This window comes from Sylvia atricapilla, chromosome 19 (assembly GCF_009819655.1).
Source record: "Sylvia atricapilla isolate bSylAtr1 chromosome 19, bSylAtr1.pri, whole genome shotgun sequence".
NCBI lineage: Eukaryota > Metazoa > Chordata > Aves > Passeriformes > Sylviidae > Sylvia > Sylvia atricapilla.
In genome coordinates, this window is record NC_089158.1 from 10993333 (window position 1) to 11016776 (window position 23444).

General features: G+C 51.9%; 1 protein-coding gene across 10 annotated transcripts in view; it reads left to right on the plus strand.

The window, feature by feature from the left end:
* MVB12B (multivesicular body subunit 12B) overlaps positions 1-14414 on the plus strand; it is a 57217-nt gene extending 42803 nt beyond the window's left edge. For 9 of the 10 annotated variants that reach the window (XM_066333024.1, XM_066333023.1, XM_066333017.1 and 6 more), the window contains 3 exons: positions 354-409; positions 1688-1747; positions 6759-11339. In XM_066333024.1, coding sequence (XP_066189121.1) covers positions 354-409; positions 1688-1747; positions 6759-6845 — 203 coding nt within the window. In that variant the 3' untranslated portion in view covers positions 6846-11339. Of the gene's footprint in view, positions 1-353; positions 410-1687; positions 1748-6758; positions 11340-14284 lie in introns of those variants that run through there. The other variant, XM_066333015.1, reaches the window with a different exon arrangement.
* Positions 14415-23444: the final 9030 nt, after the last annotated feature.

A 23444-nucleotide genomic window follows, 5' to 3' on the forward strand; every position in this document is an offset into this window, starting at 1 on the left:
TGAACTGGTTTGGTGAGGAGCTGGTAAATACAAGTGTGTCCTCCTTCCAATTTCAAATACTGCCCTGCTTTGCCAGCTGCACAAAATTGGAACATGCAAAATTGAGGCCATGAAATTATATATGGATAGAGCAAGCAGAAGTCGTTGGATTCCTGGTTTGATAGGGACTGACCCATGTGTTAAGTGGAAAGAAACCACTGGCAGTTTAGAGGGAGGAAAAGGCTGGCAGTAACGTTTGGGAGCAATCAGTCATGTGTCAGTGCTGTGAATACTTGATCTGTCACTGGGAATGTGTGAAGTTGCATGTCAGAAGCCAGCTGGAAATGTCACATGTGATGTCTTGTCCCTTTCAGCAATGGATGGAGTGCCTTTTATGATTTCGGAGAAGTTTGCCTGTGCTCCTGAAGGGGTGAGTTGCCGTTGTTGTTCTCCAAGTGTCTGAAATTCATCGTTTCATGGACACTGATCACAAAACATCAAGACAAATTACCTGCTTCTGGGAGCTGTTCTGTTGTGGGGCCAAACACATACCCGGTGCTTGAGATGGGCAGAGGCTGCATGTCACAATAGCTGCCCATTAGGTGGGAAAGGCTTTTGCCAGATTGCCTCTAAAACTGAATTGTCCTGGGATTTCAAGGTTTATTACCGTCAAAAATAGGAATGGCAATGGGACTCCCTGGTGCGGAAAGCATTTCTAATTTCTTAGCATTGATTGTAAGGAAAGCTGCAGATGTGGAGTTCTCCTGGACTTACCTGCTGTGAGGATGGCACAGTGCCAACAGCTTCACTGCTTCCTGTTGTGTTGTCACTCCAGAAGTTCAGGGCAGTGGTAATGACAGTGACTCAGTGCCATCAGCTGCCAGCAGGCTCCTGCCTGGCTGCAGGTGAGCTGGAGAGGGCACTGGTGGTGCCTGCTGCACACCGGGCACCGTGGGACCACAGCACAGCGCACTGCTTCACACCAACTAACACTGCCACTGGCTCTGAGCGACCTCTGGGTGTCACTGGGCCAGTCCTTGTTCAAGGTGACCATCCAGAGCTCAAAGATTCAGCATCCCACTCCCAGTTCCCGAATCCATCTGATCCTAAAGCAGCATCTTTTTAAAAATCAATTTACAGGAAGCTGTTAAGGCGAACACTGCGCCATCAGCTGTGTCTGATTTTTCAGTAGTGCTCCAGCTTTGTGCTTTCCTCTTCCTGCTGACAGGGATTTTTCACATCCCTTCCTTTCGGAGAGGGTTGTTTATGGGCCGTTATTCCCAGAAAGCTGAAGGCCCTGCTGCGAGGACAAATGCAGAGAGGTGGGGTGGTGCTGATCCTCCCCGCGGATCCTTTAGACACCATTGCCACCCTATGGTCAGTTCGGTCAGGGCTCCGCAGCTGGTGCTGCTCACACCCGCACAGCTCCGTCGGGCCCGGGAGGTGGCAGCTGTCCCCAGCAGAGCAGCACCGGGGTGAGTGGCAGCTGTGGTGCCCAGGGAGAGCAGTGCCAGGAGCCGCAGCCCACCGGCTGCTGCTGGGCTCCCTGCTGGAGTCGGGAACAGCATCGTGCCTCTGCTCACAGATGGTCCCCTGCATCTCTGGTGATGGAGTGTTTGCTGACCTCAAACACAGCAAACCAGCGAACAAACAAACACACGCCCTCTCCCTGACCCTGGATTTGACATTTTTGTTTCTTTCTTGCCAGATGCAGCCGGTTGATCTCTTGGGTATCACAATCAAAACCCTTGCAGAAATTGAAAAGGAGGTAAGCAGCCGGCCGGGCACTGAGCAAATCACGAGGGCTGTGTTCGCTTCTTTTTAAGAACCCTTCCCTCATGGAAAATACTTTCCTTGTCTCTCCCGAGTCACAGAACATGGATAAAGTCGAGCAGTAAGCCCGGGGTCAGGGGTGTCCTCTATGATCTGTGATGAGTGAAGACCCTTCAGCTGGTGAATTTAATGGCAAAGTGTGGGGCTTTCTGTTTATTTCCAGATGTGTGTCTTGGTTAGCCTTTCTCGTGTATTAACAATAGGTGGTACAGGCAGGACACTCCTAGGTCCCTCTTGCATGTCAGGGAGGCAAATGGACTTGACTCAGCAGTGTCAGGTAAACACCTTATCAGTTTTTAATTTGCTGATGCTGGGAAGTCGTTGCTGGGAGAACTGGGCGGAATTTCAGTGGGAGTGAACGTCTGAGGAGCACAGGGAGGAGGCAGCCACCAAACCCAGGGTGGTTGTGAGGGAGTGTTCTGGCCCATGCATGTGTACACGGCACAGTGCCAGGGAGCTGTCTGCTCTGCAAAGGTCGCTTCACGCCTAAACTCTCACACTAGGGAGAAACTTGTCTCAGCAGCACATGCTTCTTCAGGCACCACTGGTCACTAAAGGCCTCCTCCCATGCCATCTAACTGGGGTCAAGGGAGAGAGCAAGAAAATGACATCACAAAGCTGCCAGATTCCTTCAGGCGTCTCCACCTTTATATTCCAGTTGAGTCCAGTTGCCTAAATCCACCCTCTTCTGCCTGGAAGTTTTGTCTGAGTACAAGGATGGTCAGGCCCAGTTGCCAGGGTTTTTGCAGGCCCCCCATGGGACAGCAGTGGCCACAGTAGTGGCTCTGAAGATGCTGTCCCTGACAGGGACAATGGCTGGCAGATGCACCCACTGCCTCAGGCGCTGCAGTCTGCCACGTGGCACACATGGCATGTCTCTGTTTGGGACTGCCTGTGTCTGTCAGGGGGGACCCTGGGAGCAGGGGTGCCTGGGGCTGGTGGCCCTTCCGTGTGCCTGTCTGCTTTCCCACTTCGCCCTGAGCTGGCCAGGGAGCAGAGGGCCCCTTTGGCCAAAGGGGGATCCACGTGGTGCTGCGTTTGCCTCTGCATCATGTCTGTGTGTTGCCTGGTGTGGGAGAGGTCTGGCATCTCAGGGGCTGCCTGGAGAGGGGTGGGCTGCACAGCCCTGTGTGTGCCCTCACAGGGCTGAGGAGTGTGCGGACAGCAGCCCTGGAATCATTTGTGTGGGCCAGGGAGGAGAGGCCAATACCTGCCTGCTCTCCCACAGCTCCTGCTCTGTAGCAGGCTGTGTGCATTCCAGCATAATGAAAAGTATGATTATGCAGCCCATATTCCTTGATGAAGCATCTTGTCTGCACATAGAGAGCTACACATATAAATATTGTGAATTTCGGCATGGCTTTATTTCCCTTGCAAGCAATAGCACCATTACAGCAAATCTTCTGGATATCCAAAGCAGCCAGAACATTCTCCCTGGAGCAAGATGCCTTGCAAAAAATACTCCCAGAGAATTCCAAGAATTACTGTTCTCTGTCACCACATTGGCAGATGTATGCACCCATCCTCCAAGCTGCAGGCAGCTGAATGTCAGGACTCTACCCTGTCAGGAAAATGATGGAAATAGGTGCAGATCCTGGACTGCCCCTGAGCTGCTGTTGTTGCCCCAGGATGGCACAGCTGTGCCCAGGGCAGTGCACAGAGAGCTGGGCTGTGAAGAGGTGTGAAGTGCAGGTGTAAGCTGCACCTGCCATCACTTCATGGCTGATTTGGTGGAAGTAGGACAGAGGAGAGAGTGTAGGACTGACAGTGCTGCTGCCAGGACTCCCAGCAGAGCTCTGGGGGTTAGTCCTTGCTAGCCCTGCCTGTCCTGGGTGGGGTAGAGTCACTGAGTGGGCACTGGGCAGGTGCAGGTGATAGCAAAGGGGGTGGCACTGTCACTGCTCAGAGCTCTGTGGCAGATGCTGTGGCAGCAAGGGCAGTGGTCTGGCTGCTGGCAGGGTGCACCCTGTCTTCATTTGTGCTTGGTGTGGTGTAAAAAGTCTAGAGATAGTCTAATTAGTAAAGGGAGCATCCACTATTCATCATTCCTTTTAAACGGATAAGGAAGGCAGTTCATTTAACCACTGAACTGCTACAAGTTTTCATGGGCTACTCTTCGCAAATACATTTAATGAAGAAGTTGTAAATCTAGAAGAGCTTAAAATTTTAATTTTACAGAGAAATATTTTTCCTTGTTTGCATGTTTGTAGTCAATTCTCCTGAGTGCAGTCACATGAAATGTTCTTTAAATGAACATATTTGCTAACTGGCATGATTTCAGATTTTAAAACATTGGTTCCAGCAATTAGGAGTTTCCTCAGTTCCCCAATGACTGGAGAGATTCGTCTTGATTATAATTGCTCTTAGCCACGCATATCTAATTTGTGTCTTTTTAAGTGTTAATTAGTAAACAGTTTGAGCTGACATCTTTATGCGTTTGGGTGTTGAAAAATGAGGCCTATTGCGTGCTGGCGGCTGCGGCATCGCGACAGGGAGGTGCAGCCATGGGGGAGTAAAGGCCTGGCACAGCCTGGGCACAGGCTCTGGTACAGACTGGTTCAGCCAGAGCTCCGGTAAGAGCCCGGTACAGCCCCGGTAACAGCCCGGTACAGCCATAGCTCCGGTAACAGCCCAGTACAGCCCAGTTCAGCCATAGCTCCGGTACAGCCCGGTACAGCCCCTGTAACAGCCCAGTACAGCCATAGCTCCGGTACAGCCATAGCTCCGGTAACAGCCCGGTACAGCCATAGCTCCGGTAAGAGCCCGGTACAGCCCCAGTACAGCCCCGGTAACAGCCCGGTACAGCCATAGCTCCGGTAACAGCCCGGTACAGCCCGGTACAGCCATAGCTCCGGTAACAGCCCGGGTACAGCCCCAGTACAGCCCGGTACAGCCCCGGTACAGCCCGGTACAGCCATAGCTCCGGTAACAGCCCGGTACAGCCCGGTACAGCCATAGCTCCAGTAACAGCCCGGTACAGCCCGGTACAGCCATAGCTCCGGTAACAGCCCAGTACAGCCCGGTACAGCCATAGCTCCAGTAACAGCCCGGTACAGCCCGGTACAGCCATAGCTCCAGGAACAGCCCGGTACAGCCCAGCATAGTCTGGGCACAGCCCCGGTACAGCCATAGCTCTGGTAATAGGCCGGTACAGCCCAGCATAGTCTGGGTACATCCCCGGGTACACCCCCGGCTACACCCCCGGGTACATCCCTGGGTCCAGTCCCGGTACATCCCCGAGTCCAGTCCCGGTACATCCTCGGTTACATCCTGAGTCCAGTCCCTCTCCAGCCCGGGGTCCCCATCCCCGGGTCCAGTCCCGGTACATCCCCGGTACACCCCGGGTCCAGTCCCTCTCCAGCCCGGGGTCCCCATCCCGGGGTACACCCCCGGTGCAGTCCCGGTACACCCCGGTACGCCCCGGTACACCCCGGTGCATCCCCGGTACACCCCGGTGCAGTCCCGCTCCAGCCCGGGGTCCCCATCCCGGGGTACACCCCGGTGCAGTCCCGGTACACCCCCGGTGCAGTCCCGGTACATCCCTGGTACACCCCGGTGCAGTCCCGGTACACCCCGGTGCAGTCCCGCTCCAGCCCGGGGTCCCCATCCCGGGGTACACCCCGGTGCAGTCCCGGTACATCCCCGGTACACCCCCGGTGCAGTCCCGGTACATCCCTGGTACACCCCGGTGCAGTCCCGGTACACCTCGGTGCAGTCCCAGTACACCCCGGTGCAGTCCCGCTCCAGCCCGGGGTCCCCATCCCGGGGTACACCCCCGGTGCAGTCCCAGTACACCCCGGTGCAGTCCCGGTACATCCCCAGTACACCCCGGTGCAGTCCCGCTCCAGCCCGGGGTCCCCATCCCGGGGTACACCCCCGGTGCAGTCCCAGTACACCCCGGTGCAGTCCCGCTCCAGCCCGGGGTCCCGGTCCCCGCCGCCGTCACGAAGCCGCGGCGCCCCCTGCCGGTCACTGGGCGCCTCGCCGTGGCCGGGGCCGCCCGTGCGCTCGGCTGCCGCGGGGCTGTGGCGGCTCGGCGTGGCGCCGGGGTCCTCCCTGGCGGCACCAAGAGCGGCGCTGGGTGAAGTGGCGCGGCGCTGGTACAGCTGGCACGGCCCTGGTACAGCTGGCATGGCCCTGGTACAGCTGGCACAGCCCTGTACAGCTGGCACGGCCCTGGTACAGCTGGCACAGCCCTGTACAGCTGGCACAGCCCCGGGCCAGGCACCGGCGTGGTTTGGGGTTCCCCGGCCGCCTCTCGGCAGCACGTCCCGTAGCCCAGGCCGGCTGTGAGGAGCGCGGAGGGGGATGTTTCTGTGACATTCCAGGAGCCACAAATGCGAGCCCGGGAGCTGCATGGTGGCAGAGTCCGTGTACGGGGCCCTTGCAGTGTGTGTGCCGGGGTGGCGGGCGGCTCCTGCCCCAGCAGCCCCAACACAGGGTGTCCTTTCGGCCCCCGTGCCCCGGGACAGGCGCCGCTGGCCCGGCCTCTGCAGGCTGCGGCTCACAGCGTGCCGCGAGATGGCACTGCTACAGTGCGCGCCGGGCTGCGGGGATGGCCCCTGGCTGCGGTGACACCGTGGGGCGCAGGGATGTGGGTGCAGCCATTGGCACCTTCTTGCCAACCAAAAAAGTTAATTCTGATGGTAGTGGCTTGTGTAAACCTGCAAGGGGGAATGTTTCTGACTGGCTGATTTACGGGCAGGATGAGTGTGGTCATGTTAGTGTTAATGCTGCGGTTTTGGGGAGGGCTGAACCCTACCTGGGGAGGTCACTGATGTGGGCTCAGGTGGCACCAGCAGGTTCACCCGGCATGACCCTGCCTAGGCCAGCTGCTGTCACGCCCAGTTTTTCTCTCATTCTTCTGCTTCCTGTATCGTCCCCCCGCGGGCACGGGCAGCGTGGCTCAGCGCCCCACGGTTCCCTCTCTCTGCTTTGCCCCACAGTACGACTACAGCTTCCGGACGGAGCAGAGCGCCGCGGCCCGCCTGCCGCCCAGCCCCACCCGCTGCCCGCCGCTGCCGCCGTCCTGAGCGCCCGCGGCGGCCGAGCGTGTGTGCGAGCATACTACTGAACGGGACACGGGCCGCGGGCACGGGCACCGAACCTCCCCGGCAGCTCCCCGTGCCCGCCCAGCGCCACCACCGCGCGCTGCGGCACCCCTGCACACACCGCTCCCCCGCGGGACCGCCGCCCTTCGGCAGCTGCCCCCCACCCCGACCCCGCTGCTGCAGACCCCTCTCCACGTGAGTACAGGGCTGGCAGCCCGACGCAGCCCCTCGCTCATCCCCACTTGGTGACCCTGCTGCGGGACACTCTGACTGCCCGGAGCTGTGAACACAGCCGGGAGCTTGCGGAGCATCGACAAATCTTCACCCCGAAAGGAGCAGTGAAAGGCACAGCTGGGTACTGCCACACGAGCTGCCCTGGGGCTGCCTGGCTCTCCACACCTTGCGGCACCAGGCTCCTGCAGCACTCAGTCCAGCACAGAACTCAGCTGCAGAGAATGCCAATCCTTCTGCCAAGGTCTGGGCACAGAAGCTCTGCTGTGGCTGGGATCAGTCTCAGATCCACTGTGGTCACTGGATTTGCTGTAGGCTGGGGCAGCCTACAAGGGCCCCTGGCTCTCCCTGGGCACTGGCAGGGCAGGGTGCCCGAGGTGCACCACAGGCCCTGAGGTGAAGCATCTTCGCTTTGCACAGGGTGTCCATATGGATCTAGGGCAAGGAGCATCCTGTGTTTCTTTCTGGATGGATGCTGGCAGCGACACCCTGGCAGTGCCCCACTGACCCCGGCCAAGCTGCTTATGGACCTGCTGACAACTGCGATGTCATCACCTGCCCATCATCAAGACACTTCTCTAACATGTTCCCCGCTAGCTGCTAAAACAAGAGATGTGCCTGTTTCCTGGGCGTTCATGGGGAAGCACTGAACACTGACATGGCACAGGATGAGTGGGATGCGTTAAACCCTGACCTCTGCCTCCCTGTGATCGCTGACTGGGCTTGCTCCCAAGCCAAACGCATGTCTTGGAGGAGTCCGTTGCTGTAATAAGTTATTTACAAGTGCCCATGTGACTCTGTGCTGCTCTTTCAAGTCTCTGCTGTAGAACAAAGATACATCATGGCAGCAAAATAGCAGTTTTTGGAGTAAGAGTTAAAACGTACAGTTTTTTGTATTGTAAAGTACTGATTCCCTGACCCCAGTGAAATGCAATTGCCATGGTAACAGTAACAGTGTTGTTGCTCTCAGCCTGGGTCCTTCATGTGCCCCGACCCACTTTGCACTCCCTTGGATTGATTTGATTTGCTGGTTGCACAGAGTGGTAACTAACAGCAGTTTTTGTACTGTTGGCTAATATTTTTTATTTGTACATAAGTAAAATGATTCTTATCCAAAGATTCATTTCTGGTTTTAAGGCACCACACTGTACTACTGGGATAAAGAGCACAAAATACCGTGACATTTGGGACACACTGAGTTCAGATCTTTGCTTCAGCTTCTTCCAGTCAGGTAAATAATTTTCTGGAGCTGCCTCTGTAGAGTTGCCATGTGGTTGGAGAGCAGAGGCCAATTTGGTTGCATGTATGTTGCTTTTGGGCAAAGGAGTTGAAGCTGTGCACCAGCTCTGGAGCCCTTGGGTGACCCCTTGGAAGTGCTCATTTACTTGGAGCTTGCACCACCATTTTTAGTTGTTATTTATCCTGCAGTAAAGAAAAGCCAGACCTCACTGCCAGGCTTCACAAAGGCCAGATTGATGATGCCGACATCGACAAATGAACATACCATGGCAGCTTGGTCATTCGGCTCAGGTTCACTTCAAGTTCAAATCCACTCTATGCTGTAGTGCTGTGCCCATCTCATCCATCTTTTGTCTTTCTATTTTTCTGCTTGTAATTTGTTCTGTAGTTTTCTGTGACATCCATTTATAGCTTCTCCTGTGGCTCAGTGGTCACGACAGGTAGCAGGAGCCATCTGCAGCAGTGAGTTCCTCGTAGCTTTGGGGTGAGGGCTGACCTTCCCTGTTCATGGTGCAGGACTAGCACAGGGCACAGCACAGGAGCACAGTCTGCAGAGCTCCAGGGGCTCTCCTGCCCCTGGGAGACTGAGAGACAGGTGCCAGGGCCCCTCCTCGAGCCTCCTCTTCCCCTGAGGGTTGCCTCTGCAGCCTGGGTGGGGGCTCAGCAAGGAGCAGGTTCTGAGAGCCACCGAGCTCAGTGCCACACTCCCTGAGTGTGTCTGGGTGCGGAGCTTCGAGTCCCTTATGTAAGAGAAAATCAGTGCTTTAAAATTTATACCAACTGCTAGGTTTGCTCAGCCTTCTTGGAGATAACAAGCTCAGCTTGCTCTGCAGTGACCTACAGGAAACACTGGATACTTGAAACACTGACAGGACACACGGCTGGGACAGGCATCTACATCTTCAGGATATATTTGTATACTTCCTCTAACACTGGGCCAGCAAAGCTGCTTCAGGATTCACCTGCAAAGAACCTTGAGGGATGAGTTTGCTCTCCTTGGCGTGGTCCTGCGCCACAGCACTGCGGGGACAGCCTGTTCAAATGCAGACAGGACAGATGCAGTTCCTGTGGGGCAAGCACAATGATGGTGTTTCAAACAAAAAGCTGCACCTGCTGAGAGCCAGCTGAGCTCTCAGCCCTGCTAACCACAGGCTGGAAAACTAGACAGTTCCAAAAGGGAGAGGGCTTGGAGCCAGTGCTTGGAAGCACAGTGAGACACAGTGCAGGGTGGTTGCCTGTGTCAACTTCTCAGTCCACTGATCAGAGGAAGCTTTTTTTATTGCACTGCTGAATTCCCTGAGACCAGGGCTGTCAGGTCAGCATTTCCACGGGAAGGGTTTATTGGCTGTTCCATAACTTTTTTACTCATGGCAGCTCATTGCAAGGCTGGTCCTTGCATCCTTATAGTGAGTCCTCCGTGCTGGCATGTGCCATGGCCAGTACCAGCATCTCTCTGCATCTTCCTCTCTCTCCAGGAGATGACTGTGGAAGAATTTGTCCCGGCAATAAATGTTAGGGGAGTCTGATGTGGGTGTTGTCTGGCTGTGGAGAAGCCTTCTGAAGCATAAGGGGAGGGGAGGAGTCAGTGAAAAGCAACAGAAGTGAATTTGCAGAGCTTTACCAGATGTTCTTGGCTACTTTGCCTGAATCTGTAGAATAAAACTGGTCTCTAGGTAGTTCAATCTTTGGCTGATGGAGAAGTTAGTTTGGCAAATTATTATACATCTGCAACAGAGACAGAAAAGCAGCAGTGAGGGGTTTGCTTACTGTAAAATACACCTTCTGATGTGAATTCATAGTGACGCTGCCTCCTGGATTCCTCACGGCAAGAAGCTGGTCCTGTGCTGAGGTGACTCGTGGCCACCCAGGCCAGGCTGTGCTGTCTGCTGTGTCGAGCATGGAAAGGCAAGAAGTTAGTCCAGAAAGTGATGTAGAGTGTGAACTTTGTGATAAAATTCAAGTGTGAATAGTTGTAGCAGGTGTCTTCCCTTATGGGAACACCTCATATCTGTAGTTCCATAGGAGTTAACTGTGTCAGACTTTTCCTGTGACTGTCCCTGCGTGTCCCCACGGTGTTTGTTGGAGGTTTCCTGGGAGCCTCCTGTGCAGTGGGAGGTTGTTGGTAGTCTGTAGCATTGGGCCTGTTTGGTTTCACACTCACCACTGCCCCCTCAGTGTCCTGAGCTCTCCAGACTGAACCCCGCGTGCTGCCGAGCCTGGAGAATTCCTGTCGTGGGCACTGCACGTGCCAGGTAGGTGCTAGTGACAAGGGCATGCCTTCATGGGCCTTGGCACCTCCTCTTCTGTGGGGCCCTGAAGTCTCCTGGGAGGAGGGGAAACGGGGTAGAGCTGGCTGGTCCCACGGTGGCCCTCACCTCCCCTCTGCTCCCCAGGTGACGCTGGGGCTGTCTGCCCAGAGGTGCCCGTGGCCTCTCGCCCACGGCAGCCCCAGAGCCTGGAGAGCTGTTCCTGCTCCTCCCAAAGGGCAGGCACACCTCGCTACATCCAGATAATTACCTCAGCCTTGGAGCCTTGACCAACAGCCAGGAATCCCCCCAGCAGAAACGCCCCGGCAGCGGGGCAGCCGAGCGTGCTGCTGTCACTGACCCCAGCCTTGTCCCCGGGCTGTGGGACACACGGGGGGACAGGCTGCTCCTCTGCTCACTAACAAGCTCAGTGAGGTGCTGCTCGGTTCATTCACCACAGGGAAACCAAACGCTTTGGATCTTCTGGTAGTTCGTTGTGAAATTGTTTCCTAACAGCGAGAGATTTAAATGTCATCTTACAAATGGCAGAGAGAAACCTTTTATGCAGTTGCAAAGTGGTTTTCTAAGATGGTTGGGTTACTGAAAGTGATTTTACTGTGCATTAATCTTATGAATGTTACTATGTTTTATATTTATTTTAGATGACCCTCCTGTATTTTACAAAGGGAAGTTTCATTGTGTGATAACTCAGTCTGTATTCTTAATATAATTTGTTAAATGAATCTTGTTTTAATCAGATGATTCTGTGTGCTTTTGTGTTTTCATTTTCTGATTGAAACAACTACCTGGATCAGGAGGATGAACTACAGAGGTGAGAACACCATCCCCAGTAGGGAGCATGCTGTTTGTGGGCTTTTTTTCTTAGAAATTGGATATAAAAAGCCGTGGAAAATGTCTCCAAAATGCCTTGCTCTACAGGTGGGCTGCGGAGTCCGAACAAGGCCGAGTGAGGTGTTTTATGGGGCAGGACTGAAGCCTGGCAGGGGCAATCAGCACAGCAGTGGTGAGGGCAGCACTCCCCAGCTGGGCTCAGCAGTGGCCACCCTGGGGACAGGCACCTGCAGTAGGGCTGGGGGGAATGGGGGGCTGATACTGCACTGAAAATTGTTTTTCTTTGTGCTAAATTGTTATTCTTCTGAACTTGACCCAGGCTAGTGGTGCGCAGGCTGACCTCTGGCATCTTCTCACCCCAGACAGTATTTCTGCCTCGCTTATTTTGAGTGCTCTTTGAATTAAGGGAGATTAATACCCAAGTTCCCGACATTCTCTTCGGGCATGTGTTTTTATAACCTTTTGAAAGCAGTACCACTTGTTGCACAGAAAGCTCAGGAGCAGCGTCCTGTGGCTGCCATGGGAGCTGTCACCAGCACCTGATTGAATGTCCTGCCTGGGGAGGAGGTGGTGTGGGGAGGACATAAACCAGAGTGGGCCCATCCCATGCCAGCCCGTGGCTTCCCGGGCAGGCTGGAGCTCTGCAGGGGCAGGGCTGTGCTGCTGGGGCCTGCCAGCATCTCTGTCACCTGCTGCCACTGGGTGCGGGCTCATTCCTGTGGCACAGCACCGCCGGGGCCTGGGAATGCAGCTGAGCTGCCAGGAGAGCCCTCATCCCCCAGCACTGGGCTGGGACTGGAGCTGGCTCACATCCATCATTCACGGGCTTGGCTTTCTAAGGAAAATGATTTCTTCTGCTCTGCTTAGTGCTTTGAGACGGGGGAGCAGCCGTCTCTCTCTGGAGAGGTGTCCTGTGGCCGTTCCTGCCCTAAGGAAATGCTCCCAGTGCCTGAGGGGAGCAGCAGGAGCAGGGGCTGGAGGCGGCTGGCACCGTCCCTGTGTCATCAGAGGGTTCTTTTGGGCTTTGTGTGCCGGTGGCTTTGGTGGTGTTTTGTTTTCTTTTCTCCTCTGCCTCCTACAGCTTTAAAAATTAACTTGCCTGGGGAGTTTCTCAAAATCCTTTCCTTTCTCTGGAATGATGGATAAGCCATGTAACTGATTGTCATGGCCCTAGGGAGGATAAACATCTTCTGCAGTTTAAAATAAAACCCCCTCGCTCCTTGGTTAATAAGTGTTGAAAGAAGCACAAACAGAGCTAACACGGGATTTCCATGACTAACAAGATGACCACATCAGTGAATGTTGTTTGGGGTTAAAAATGACTCAGCTTTTGCTTCCCCTGGGTAAGATGTTTTATCCCAGTGCAGGAAAAGCTGCCAACAGCACTTTGAAGCTCTGGCAAACGCGATGGAGCCGGGATTGTGAACTGGGAAGTGTTTGAATGCCGGGTTAAAAAAACCCTCATAAACTCCACTCCATGTGTGCGGATTTCTGGAAGATAAAGGAGCCCACAGCTTCATCCAGCTTGTGCTGACTCTTTTCTTTTCAAAAGCCTTTTCAGATGTTTTCACTTTTCTGCTTGCTTTGTTGAAAGATGTAAAAATTTAAGACAACCACAAAGTAAACATTTCAAAACTTTCTATTCTGAAAATTAGTGACATTTTCAAAATCCCTCAAATTCCATTTCAGCACTATCAGAAATGAAGATATTTGGAGGTTTTTTTGATTGGCAAATTTTCCTGGCAGGTTTTTGTTTATTGATAACTTTTGTTTTTCAAAGAAAATAGATTTATTATTCAGTAGAAACACTAGATAAGTAGATGTCTTGTCAAAATCAAGCAGGTTTTCTTTATTAGAGTGAAATAGTAATGAACTCATCTGCTTCCAATATTTATAAAGAGTAGGGAAGGCCATTAATTCTGCTGCTTGTGAATAAAACCATCTGTGATTTCTTTCCATTTGATGTGTTTTGGTTTTAATATACATTTTTCACAAATAAGTGTAGGGATTTTTTGTGAAAATGTCACATTCAGAATCTCATAAAGAAAGAACGCAAGGAGGGGGAAACTAAATGTTTTGTTAGCTCGGTAATTTCTCACCTTGCACAGAGAGTAAAATTCCTGCCAACTTTAACACATTAGGCGACAGAATTACATGTTCGGCTCTAATGCAATCCATGACATGGAACAAGGCAAACAGAGGATGTTTGGAAGTTTGTTTTCCTTTGGGAATCACACAGCACATTTAACTTAATCTGTCCTGACACTTGAATTATAACATGAGCTTCTTTAGGGAAGCAAAATGGTAGATGCCTCTTCTTAAAGCAAAGCAGAAGTTAATAAAATGGGCAACACGTCGAGGAGAAAAAGCCCAAATGAGCCATGGTGTGATTCTCCGAGCAAATGGGCTCTAGTCCGGGGTTTTTCCACCAGCAATGCTGGAAATCTTGTGACATCCTTCTACTGAGGGTGAAATTTGACCTCTAGAATTTTACCCGATTAAAGCAAAAGCTACAAGAACGCCCCAAGTGAGACCACTTTGTAGTCGGACTTGTGAGTGTTCAATGTTAAATTAAACCGAGTTTTCATCCAGCTGCTCTGCCAGGATTTATTTCCCAATCTTCCCAGCAGCTCATGCGTTGGAGACCGTGCTGTGCCACAGCTCCCTGAGCTGGACCTGGAGGGGTGAAGTTCTCTGCTCCCAGGCAGCACAGCCCAGGCACCCGGGGCATCTCTCCGAGGGCCTGTGGGGGAATGGGGCTGTAAATGGGATCTGCTCCACTGAGTGTTGCTGGAAAAGGTTGGCTCCAGTTACAGATTTTAAGGCTCAAATTTAATGTGCATTGTCCAACAGGATCAAAGCAGGTCCTTGGAGGCTCCTCTGAGTGAAGAAACCTGAAATCAAATAGCAGATGTCCTCACCTGAAGCCCAGAACCCCAGGAGCTGCAGAGCAGGGCAGGTACCCTCCTGGGGAGGGAAAGGCAATGCCAGTTTTCACTGGAAAAATGTGTAAACTGGTTGTTTCTCAGCTATCTGTTGGCAGAGGTAGGAGAGGGCTGTGCTCTTCTCTTGGGGGAGTTCTCACACCTGTGCCAAGTAAGTCTGCTCACTGGTTTCCTTAAATTTTACAGTTTTTATAATTTATAATTCAGCATTTAATCTGGTGTGGAACAACAAAGATATTAATTTGTCCCAAACTTTTTTTTTTTTTTTTTTTTTTTTTTTTTTTTTCACAGATTGAGCAACACTGTCAATTGGACAAAGAAACAAAATCTGATTTTCAACTTTAAAAAGCTTGACGAATAGTTTTCAAGCACAGAGCTTTGGCCAGGCTTGGGTGGGTTTGCACAGGTTCCACACTGCTGGGCTGGGGCCTCTGGGCACTGGGGAGGGACACTGTCCCCAGCCATGGAGCCACGGCCCTCTGCAGGTCCCCCACTAGAGAGAAGCATCCAAATGGGGTTTTCAATGGTACTAAGGGAAATTCACACTGGATATTAAGAAAACTTCCTAAAGGGGAAGCAGGTGAGGCCTGGGAGGCTGGTGAGTCTCCATCAGTCTCTGCCAAATGTGTGTTGGGAGGGGAGGTGAGGCTGAACCTCATCAAAGTGTTGAAGAGTGGGTCCTTCTTCCCGTGGCTCTGCCCTTCCTCAGGAGCACAGCAGGATGTGTCCCACAGCCATGGCAGGGGCTGGGCTCTGGGTTGTGTGGGTTTTCTGGGGGAGGGCGGCTCCAAAGCCACTGAAGAAAACAGCATGGACTGTATCGTGCTGTAACCATGCCAACTGCAGTCCAATTCCCGGGCAGGGGGATGCTCCCAGCAGGAGTGTTTGGACACGAGCCTCATTCAAACACAAGGTGAGTAGCCCGTGGTGGTTGTTCCCTTCTGGGTGTCCACAGGAGCACGACAGGGCTTGGTCAGGATGGGATTGGGATGCACTGGGCCAAAAGCAGAGGGCGTGGGGTGAGCAGAGTGAGGAGGGAGGGAGAGCAGGCCAGCCCTGTGCCAGAGATGGGGTCACTGTTCTGTAGTGACAAGCGAGTTCCCCACTGGTCAGGGGACAGCTGTCATGTCCCTGGGCTGGGCCAAGGGCTGGCAAAACCCAAGGAGCGCAAACTTGGGCATATGTGAGGATCAGTTTCACGAGCTCTGGAGGCCACAGAGGTGGCTTCCTGTGACTGACTGTGCTCTGAATTACACAAAGACTTTCTGCTTTTCCCACCGACACATAACCCTGTTCCCACAGTCCCCAGCAATGACCTGTCATGAGTGGCAGAAGCCAGGCAATGGACTCAAAGCCCTTAATGCAAGCGTTTTCCCTGTTCTAACTCTGAATTCCTTTTTCTGTCCAAATTCCTACTCATATGAACCTTTTAGGAACTTAATTATCCTTGAGACTTCTACCTCTCTGTGAAATCTGGTTTAAATCAGTAGAGAAAAGAGTTCAAAGTTATTGGGCAGGACAGGCAGACAGACAAGCACACAGGGATCACAGGAACCTTGTTTTCATAGGAAACTAGATTAAAAAAATCCCACAGCAGTTAGCAGCCCCTTTGGTGGCAGGCCTGCCTGGGTCCCGTGCAGGGCAGTGGTGGGGGTCTGGGGCAGTGGGTTTGTGCTGCTGGGCCAGGGGAGGGGGCTGGTGGCAGATCCTGCCCCTTCAGCCAGGGTTGGCTGGGCAGTAGCACTGGCAGCAGCCATTCTGCAGCCTGTCTGCTTCTCCCAGCTGGATGCAGATTCATGACATCCCTGCTCGCTTTGGCATGCAAACCTGTACCTAATTTCTTCTGAAACAGGCCCTGAGGAAGTCAGCAGATGTTATTATTAAAGCATTGAGCATCAGCAGCTCCCGAGATATTGTCAGTCTGTTAATGAGCTGATCAAACTGGGGAAGGCAAGGGCTTTCCCTTCTTCTTAATAAGGAAAATAAGACCTCCAAGGTTAAAAGACTTCATTTAAACTGCACCAAGTTTATAGGTTGCAAAATGTTCTTTAATCATTTTATTCTTAGAAGGCCCTAACTGCCCGTGAACTGGAGTGGACATTATCTTAAATGATCCCACAAGAACACAGCAGCTCTGTCTTGGTGGGGTTTGCTGGCATTTTGCTCCCTTAGTCTCCTTAACTAATCTTTTCTGTGCACCTTCTGCAATTCTTTTGTGAACATTCTGTGCATCATTTACCCACAGCTCTGCCCCAAGACTCCTGATGATTTGTGAATTATTAGGTTTTGCTGTTTGAAAGTTAAACTGATTTTCCTATTAATATATTTGTATTTGCAGTTTTGCAGATTTTAAATTGTAGCAGTTTCCCAAGGCTGCAGGAGACAGAGTTGTACAAGTGAGCCAGAAATATCCTGAATTAGACATCTCCCTGAATTCTCCATGTCCTCCCTCGCTCTGAGCCTGTCCCTGTACCTGCAGACCCTCTAGATACTGTTCTCCTCGTAGCCATGGCCAATGGGGAACCCACTTTGTTGGTTTTTCTCTTAATCCCATACTGTCTGCAAAGCCTTATTGGGGTTTTCCACCTGCAGGAGTGTTTAGAATTTGGACACCAATGATATTGATTTTAGAGTTAATTGGTAACAGCTGAAAGAAAACATCTTTTGTTTCTACAGGAGCAGAGGAGCATGACGTGCCTGGATGGTGCCAGGCCCAAGAACAAGCTGGAGAACCCTTGTCTTGGGGAGCTTCATCATACCTAAATCACCAACAGGTGAAGTGGCCAAGAACCGATCAGGGAAGGAGAATGCAGAGAAGGCTCCTTTAATTCTCTCCATCTGCTCCTCTGTGCAAATGGGAAGGGGAACACGAGGCCCCATGTCCCATGTCCTGCAGGAGCTGGCCTTGTGTGGCTGTGGGCAGCCTACCCCATGCCCAAGGGGGACTCCCAGGTGCTCAGCAGCAAACACTTCCTTCTCACCATGGATCACTGAGCTCACGCCCAGGCCGTGATTTATTCCAGCACGGACATATTTATACCATCTGATAAGCAGTGCCTGCCATAAATATGTCCGTGCTCTCCCTTTTGCTATGCACCAGTGAGGAAGGGGCATGTTGTGATAAATTGACCCTGAAATCTGGTGCATGTACACAGTTTTAAAGACTGGAAGGATGGGGTCAGTTTGGTGTCTCTCTGTTGTGGTTCAATTGGTTATTTTTAAAGGCGTCTGCTGAACTGTGGCTTCCAGGGAACATTTCCAACATTACTGATATTTTTAACCCTAACGTGTGTCACTTGGCGAAGCTCTATGAACACTAATAAACAAAAAGGCCCTGAACTACATCTCAGCATCAAAGCAGGACTGTTCTTCCCCTGCTGTGGCCCTGCTGTGGCCAGTGAGGGCAGGGCTGTGCCCTGGAAGGGGAGACAGGGGGTCAGCATCCTCTGGTGCCCTGGCATCCTCTGCTTCCCTGCAGGGAGAGCAGCACCCCAGGGGCAGCAGGGTGACCCTGGTGAACACGAGAAGGGTCTCACCAGGACCACTCACAGGTTCGTGGTCTGCAAGCACCCCTTTCACAATCCTGGCTCATTTCTACTGACTTCAAATGATAAAGAGAACAGAGAAATAATAAACCTGAAAAAAGTTTGTGGGAAACAACTCCCACTGGTTCAGACAAGTCTAGAACTCTGTCTGCTGTGGAGGAGGATGAAGACACTAACTGCCCACATGCCTGGGAGTCACACTGAAGTGTGTCCAGGCAAAGCTCGTTATGTGCAGGCTGCATGGTCAGGTCCCAGCTGATGGGGAAAAGAGACACCTGTGCAATAATAACCCTGTGTCATCATTTCCCCCAGATCTGGGGTTCCTTAGCACGTCTGCCTTGGAGTTGCTTCTGCCTGCCTCTTCTCCCAAACCGTGAGTATCAGCTATATTTTTTCATCTTTTAGAGGAAGTTTATAATTAGGCTGGAATTCTTCAGGCAGAGGCAAAGGCCATGCTGGGTTGGGTTAGATTGTTTGGTTAAATTTTGAGAAAAACTGTTCTTCATTAAAGAATGTGTGCTGGTTTCCGGAGGAATGGCTGAGACCTTCCCCTCTGTAGTATTCAGAGTCTTGTGCAGTTCTAAATTCGAGTTTCTTTTCTGTTTAAATACTTAAACTTGCCTTTGCTTTTGTTTTCACAAAACTTGACCTGAGCTGGAGGGGTGGCACAGGCTGTGGAAGCAGAACTGGGTCAGCCCAGTCTGAACTGGCCGTGGGTGTACAGCAGGGCCTGAGCAGCCCAGGGGGGTTGTCAAAAATGTTGGGAAGTTCATTTTCTGTGGAGTTTTGAATGGTTGGTTGTCTCTGCTCAGGGCAGAGCAGAGGCTCAGTGGGTGAATTGTGTGAGCTGGGCTCTGCTGCCTCGTGTGTGAGGAGCTGGCTGCCCTTTGCTCTGCCTGTGTCTGGGCGGTGACACTGGTGTCTGTGGCCAAGCAGTTACCCCTCCAGACGTGTATTTGGCTTTTATTTTGTGAGATGGCTCTCGTCTTCGGCGGTGTGGCCCCAGTGCTCCAGCTGGGTGGCAGAGCTGCCCCTGGCTCTCAGTGTGTGAGGCTCACTCAGTGTTTGGGCTGAGCCAGGGATGGTTTCTCTCCAGCCTGTCACCGTGACATGAGATGTGCTGCCATGGGCTGTGATGGGAGCTGCAAGGGGAGAAGTTCACAGTGGGTTTAGACACAGGAGCCTGAGTCCAGGGGGCTCCAGGGCCCTGGAGGGTGGGAGGCTCCTCCACAGGAGGTTTGCCTGTGCTCTGGGCGCTGAGCCCTGCCCTGTGGGAGGCTCTGGGAAAACCTGGCTTTCACTTGGGGTGGTTCTTCCCATGGTTTCTATTAGCAGGTCGTAGATTTTGGGTGGAACGCTGTGCTGCAAGCTCTGCAGCATTAAAGAGGCCAGAGCAGGAGTGAGGAGTAGGGATGTTGCTGTTGCTGCAAGCAGAGAAATTCCCTCCCCACATCTGGCTGGACACCAGCCCTGGGAGCGTGCTGAGGCCGTGCCTGTCCCCAGGGGTGTCCCCAGGAGTGTCCCCAGAGGTGTCCCTCTGCTGGGAGCCCCAGGGCACGGGCTGCTGTGCCCCTCTTTGTGTGCCCCCCAATCTGTGCACTGGGGAAGGGCCCAGGCGTGGATTCATTACAAGCCTTTTCACCAAAAACATCTGGAAGGGGTAAAGCAGCCGTCGTGGATTGTTCTGGTAAAACCCAGCCTAACGTGGGGCTGGTGGGGTGCAGGCTGGTTTGTTGAGTCACCAAAACTTTAGAAAATGTGAAAGCACTTCGTGTAACCAAAAAGAATACTAGACACAGGCTTAATTCTGTATTTGCAGAACTGTTCAGGAAGAAAAAAATGCTATTATTTTTTTAAAAAATCAAGATAGAGTATTTTTTCATGGCATAACACCAAAAGGAAAGTAGTGCAGCTTTGAACAAATTAGAAACAGGCTTGAGTATTAGACTTTACATGGATGGTACTCGGGTATTAATCCATTAAAGTAATCAAAAGAGCTTAAATAAGAATCTGAAGGCTGCAATATATATGTCAATGAACAAGCTGTAAAACTTCCTGAAAAGGTGATTTCAAAGCCATATTGTCCAAGCTTGGCAAATTGCATATTTAATTATTTTGTCAGTCCCTCTTTCTACTCTAATCTTTTGGTGAAATACCTTTAGACATATGAAATCAGTTAAGATAATTAGGGTATGATGGAATTAGGTGTTACTTGATTTCTAAGAAAGATACCATCCTCTGCCTTGGTATAAAATGTGTGCAGACCCCAAAAGCTGGACTGTATTGTAATGTTTTCTTTTCTATAAAGATCAAAGGTCTCCAGCCCCTTTCAAGATGTTTGCAGAATTTGTTTCCTAATTATCCCACATTTACTTATTTGTGTGCTGGGACATCAGAGTTAACTCTTTGATTGTAAAGATGAGATGGGACCTTCCTCCAGATGACTGCAGCCAGCAAAGCCTTGCATCTCAAAATTGTTTTTCAGATTACACGGCTGCTCCAGTCCTGAGGTTCTGGTGTGGTTTAGGATAGATGAGGTGTTGTGTTTGCTTGATTTTAATACCCCAGTCCTCCACAGCAAAGGTTTGGTTTTCCGCAGTAAGAGTTTACACCTTCATTAATATCCTTTACAAGTTTACAAACTCTTGGTAAGCAACAGTAAACTATTTAGGCTTTGATTTGTCTGGGAGTTGGAACTGTTTTCACCAAACCTTTATGGTCTTTCCATGATGTGGTTCCTGAGTTTCTTCAGCAGAATTTTCTATAAAAGTTTTGAAATTAGAATTTCTTGGCTCACTTCATTGACTTTATTTTTCCCCCATCTAGAGAGATATAAAAGACTGACAGGACACCCCAGAAATGTGAAAACAGGCTGTAAGTTTTGCAGTTTCAGTTGTGAAGTTACAAAAATAAAGTTGATTAAAATAGCATGAAATCCATAAAATAAAAAGTAAAATGTTTATAGGGGAAGTCTAATATGAAACATTTTTAAACAATGTGTTTTATTTACTTTTTATACATTTCATTTCTCATATTCTTTTGAACTTTTTTGAATCTTCTCATATGTTTCCTAATTACATTTGCCTCTCTGACTCCCGTCTGTATTTCCCTCCGCACAGCAGGGCTGAGTGTTTGTCTTGGTTTGTGTTTGTTTCTTTCCTTTGAAAAATCAAGGCGCTGCGTGGAGTTTTTCTGCGGTGTCCCTGCGGTGGCACAGGGGCTCGGCGCCGGCAGGAGGATGGGTGCGGTGACACCCGGGGCGGGATGTGCCTGCACAGAGCCCCGTGCTCCTTTGGCCCGAAGTGGCTCCCGCTCTGCCTGCTGAGGAGTGGAAGCCTTTTCCCTGTTCTGGAAGCCCGTCTGTGGCTCAGCACAGGGCACGGCTGGGGCTGAGCAGGGCCCCGCCGAGCCGAGCGGAGCAGGAGGGCGGCGGGTTCTGCTGCTCACCGCGGTGTCTGCCACCGCCGGCCAGCGTCTGTGTCCTTGTGCTCGGAGCGAGCACCTGCTGCTGACCGCAGCCCTGGGACCTTGTCCTGACTGTCCCCCGCAGTGTCACCCGGGGTCCCCCGGCAGTGTCACACAGCCCCGGCAGTGTCACACAGCGTACCCCGCAGTGTCACCCGGGGTCCCCCGGCAGTGTCCCTCAGGGTCCCCCGGCAGTGTCCCTCAGGGTCCCCCACAGTGTCACACAGCCCCGGCAGTGTCACACAGCCCCGGCACCGCCGCTGTCCCGGGGGACGGACCGCTGGCTGCGCTTCCCGGCGCCGCTGGGCTCCCCCGGGCACCCTGACATCAATCCCGGGCACCCAGACACCCCCCGGTTCCCAAACCCCCCCGGTTCCCAGACACCCCCCGGCTCCCAAAGCCCCAGTGAGAGCGGTGCCCGCCCGGGGCTGTCCGGGGCCAGGGGCAGAGGGTCGGAGGGTGGCCGGGAGCCGTGGGCGGCCCGGGGCGGGCAGGACGGGCCCGGGGCCGCTCCCCGGGGCTCCGCAGCCTGGTGCCCAGCCCCGGGACCCGCAGCCTGGTACCCGCAGCCTGGTGCCCAGCCCCGGGGCCCGCAGCCTGGTGCCCAGCCCCGGGGCCCGCAGCCTGGTGCCCAGCCCCGGGACCCGCAGCCTGGTGCCCAGCCCCGGGGCTCCGCAGCCTGGTGCCCAGCCCCGGGGCCCGCAGCCAGTCAGAGCCGGCCCCGGCTGCGCTCCCCGCTCCCGGGGCAGCCGCGGCTCACCGGCGTCCCTAAATGCTTTCCTCACTGCGGGCAGAGGTGTTTCCTTGCCATCTTAGCTCAGGTGTGAGCTTACTTATTGGGGGTTGTTTAGTTTGAGGTTTTTTGTGGGGTTTTTTGCCTCTGCTTTTAAAATTCGGGGAGATTTTCTTTCGAGTTCACCCTTCCAGTCTTTACTCTCAAATTGGTGTTTCGTTCACTTCCCCCCAGCCCAGGATTTATTATTTACCCACACAGGATTCTAAATTTCTCTCTTCCACACACTTTGATAGAAATAGTTTTCTCCCTTAGTAATCAGTATATTACTCACCTCCTTAGCACCCTACAAGAAGTCAGTATTCATTTCAGTATTTGGTTTGTTAGAATTCTTGACTTCAATAACATCACAGCTGAGATTTTTATATTACCTACCCAGCTCAGAAAACTGGTGGGGGAAAGGTGGGGGGTTTTAAACCAAACATGCACTTAAACACATCTCAGATGCCAACAGCCATTAATAAATATTTCAGGTGATGCTCTGCATTGAGTGCATATTCTTCTGGGCTGGGCAAAACATTTAACTTCTTAGTTTTGCATAATGTTACCTTTTTTTTTTTTTTTTTTTTTTTTTTTTTAATGCCCAAATTTGAAATGAAAAAGCATCTTGGGTGTTTTAGTGATAGACTTGTTAAAGATCAAGACATCTCCTATGCACTTGGGTAAAAATTTTTAACTGAACTTGAAATTTAAAGTGTCACAGGAGTTTTTGAAACAGTTCGCCCGTGTTTTAACCCAGGGCTCACCGAGGGGATGTGGTGCTGCCCTTGGCAGCTGCTCCTGGTGCCTGCAGAAAAAACACTGAAGGCTTTCAGACCAGTTTGATCCAATCTCATCTAGGAGATTTCTAATCTGAGCTGCTCGACATATCCAGAATGGTTTATTTGGCTTCTGGCTGCAATTTTGCCCTGATACCCCTTTACTGGAAAACCACATTTAGAAAGGGAAAAAAAAGAAAAAAAAGAAAAAAAAGAAAAAAAAAATGTGTGGGAGAAGAAGGAAATACAAAGAGATTTTGCTGAAGAACTTGTGTAAGTTATGGATTTTGAAACTAAACTAAGAAAATCCTCAAAGATACAACCTTTGTTGTATTGCCATGAACACGAACACAGAACATGAACCCCCAGCTCCTGAGTGAACACAGGGAACTGGCAAAAGCAACTGCTTCAAAGTCAAATAGCTGCAGCACACAGCATGCTGCTGCTGGATGTGGAGCTTTCACTCATGTTCATCACTGTGATGAGCAGAATAGTCCTCTGCAATCA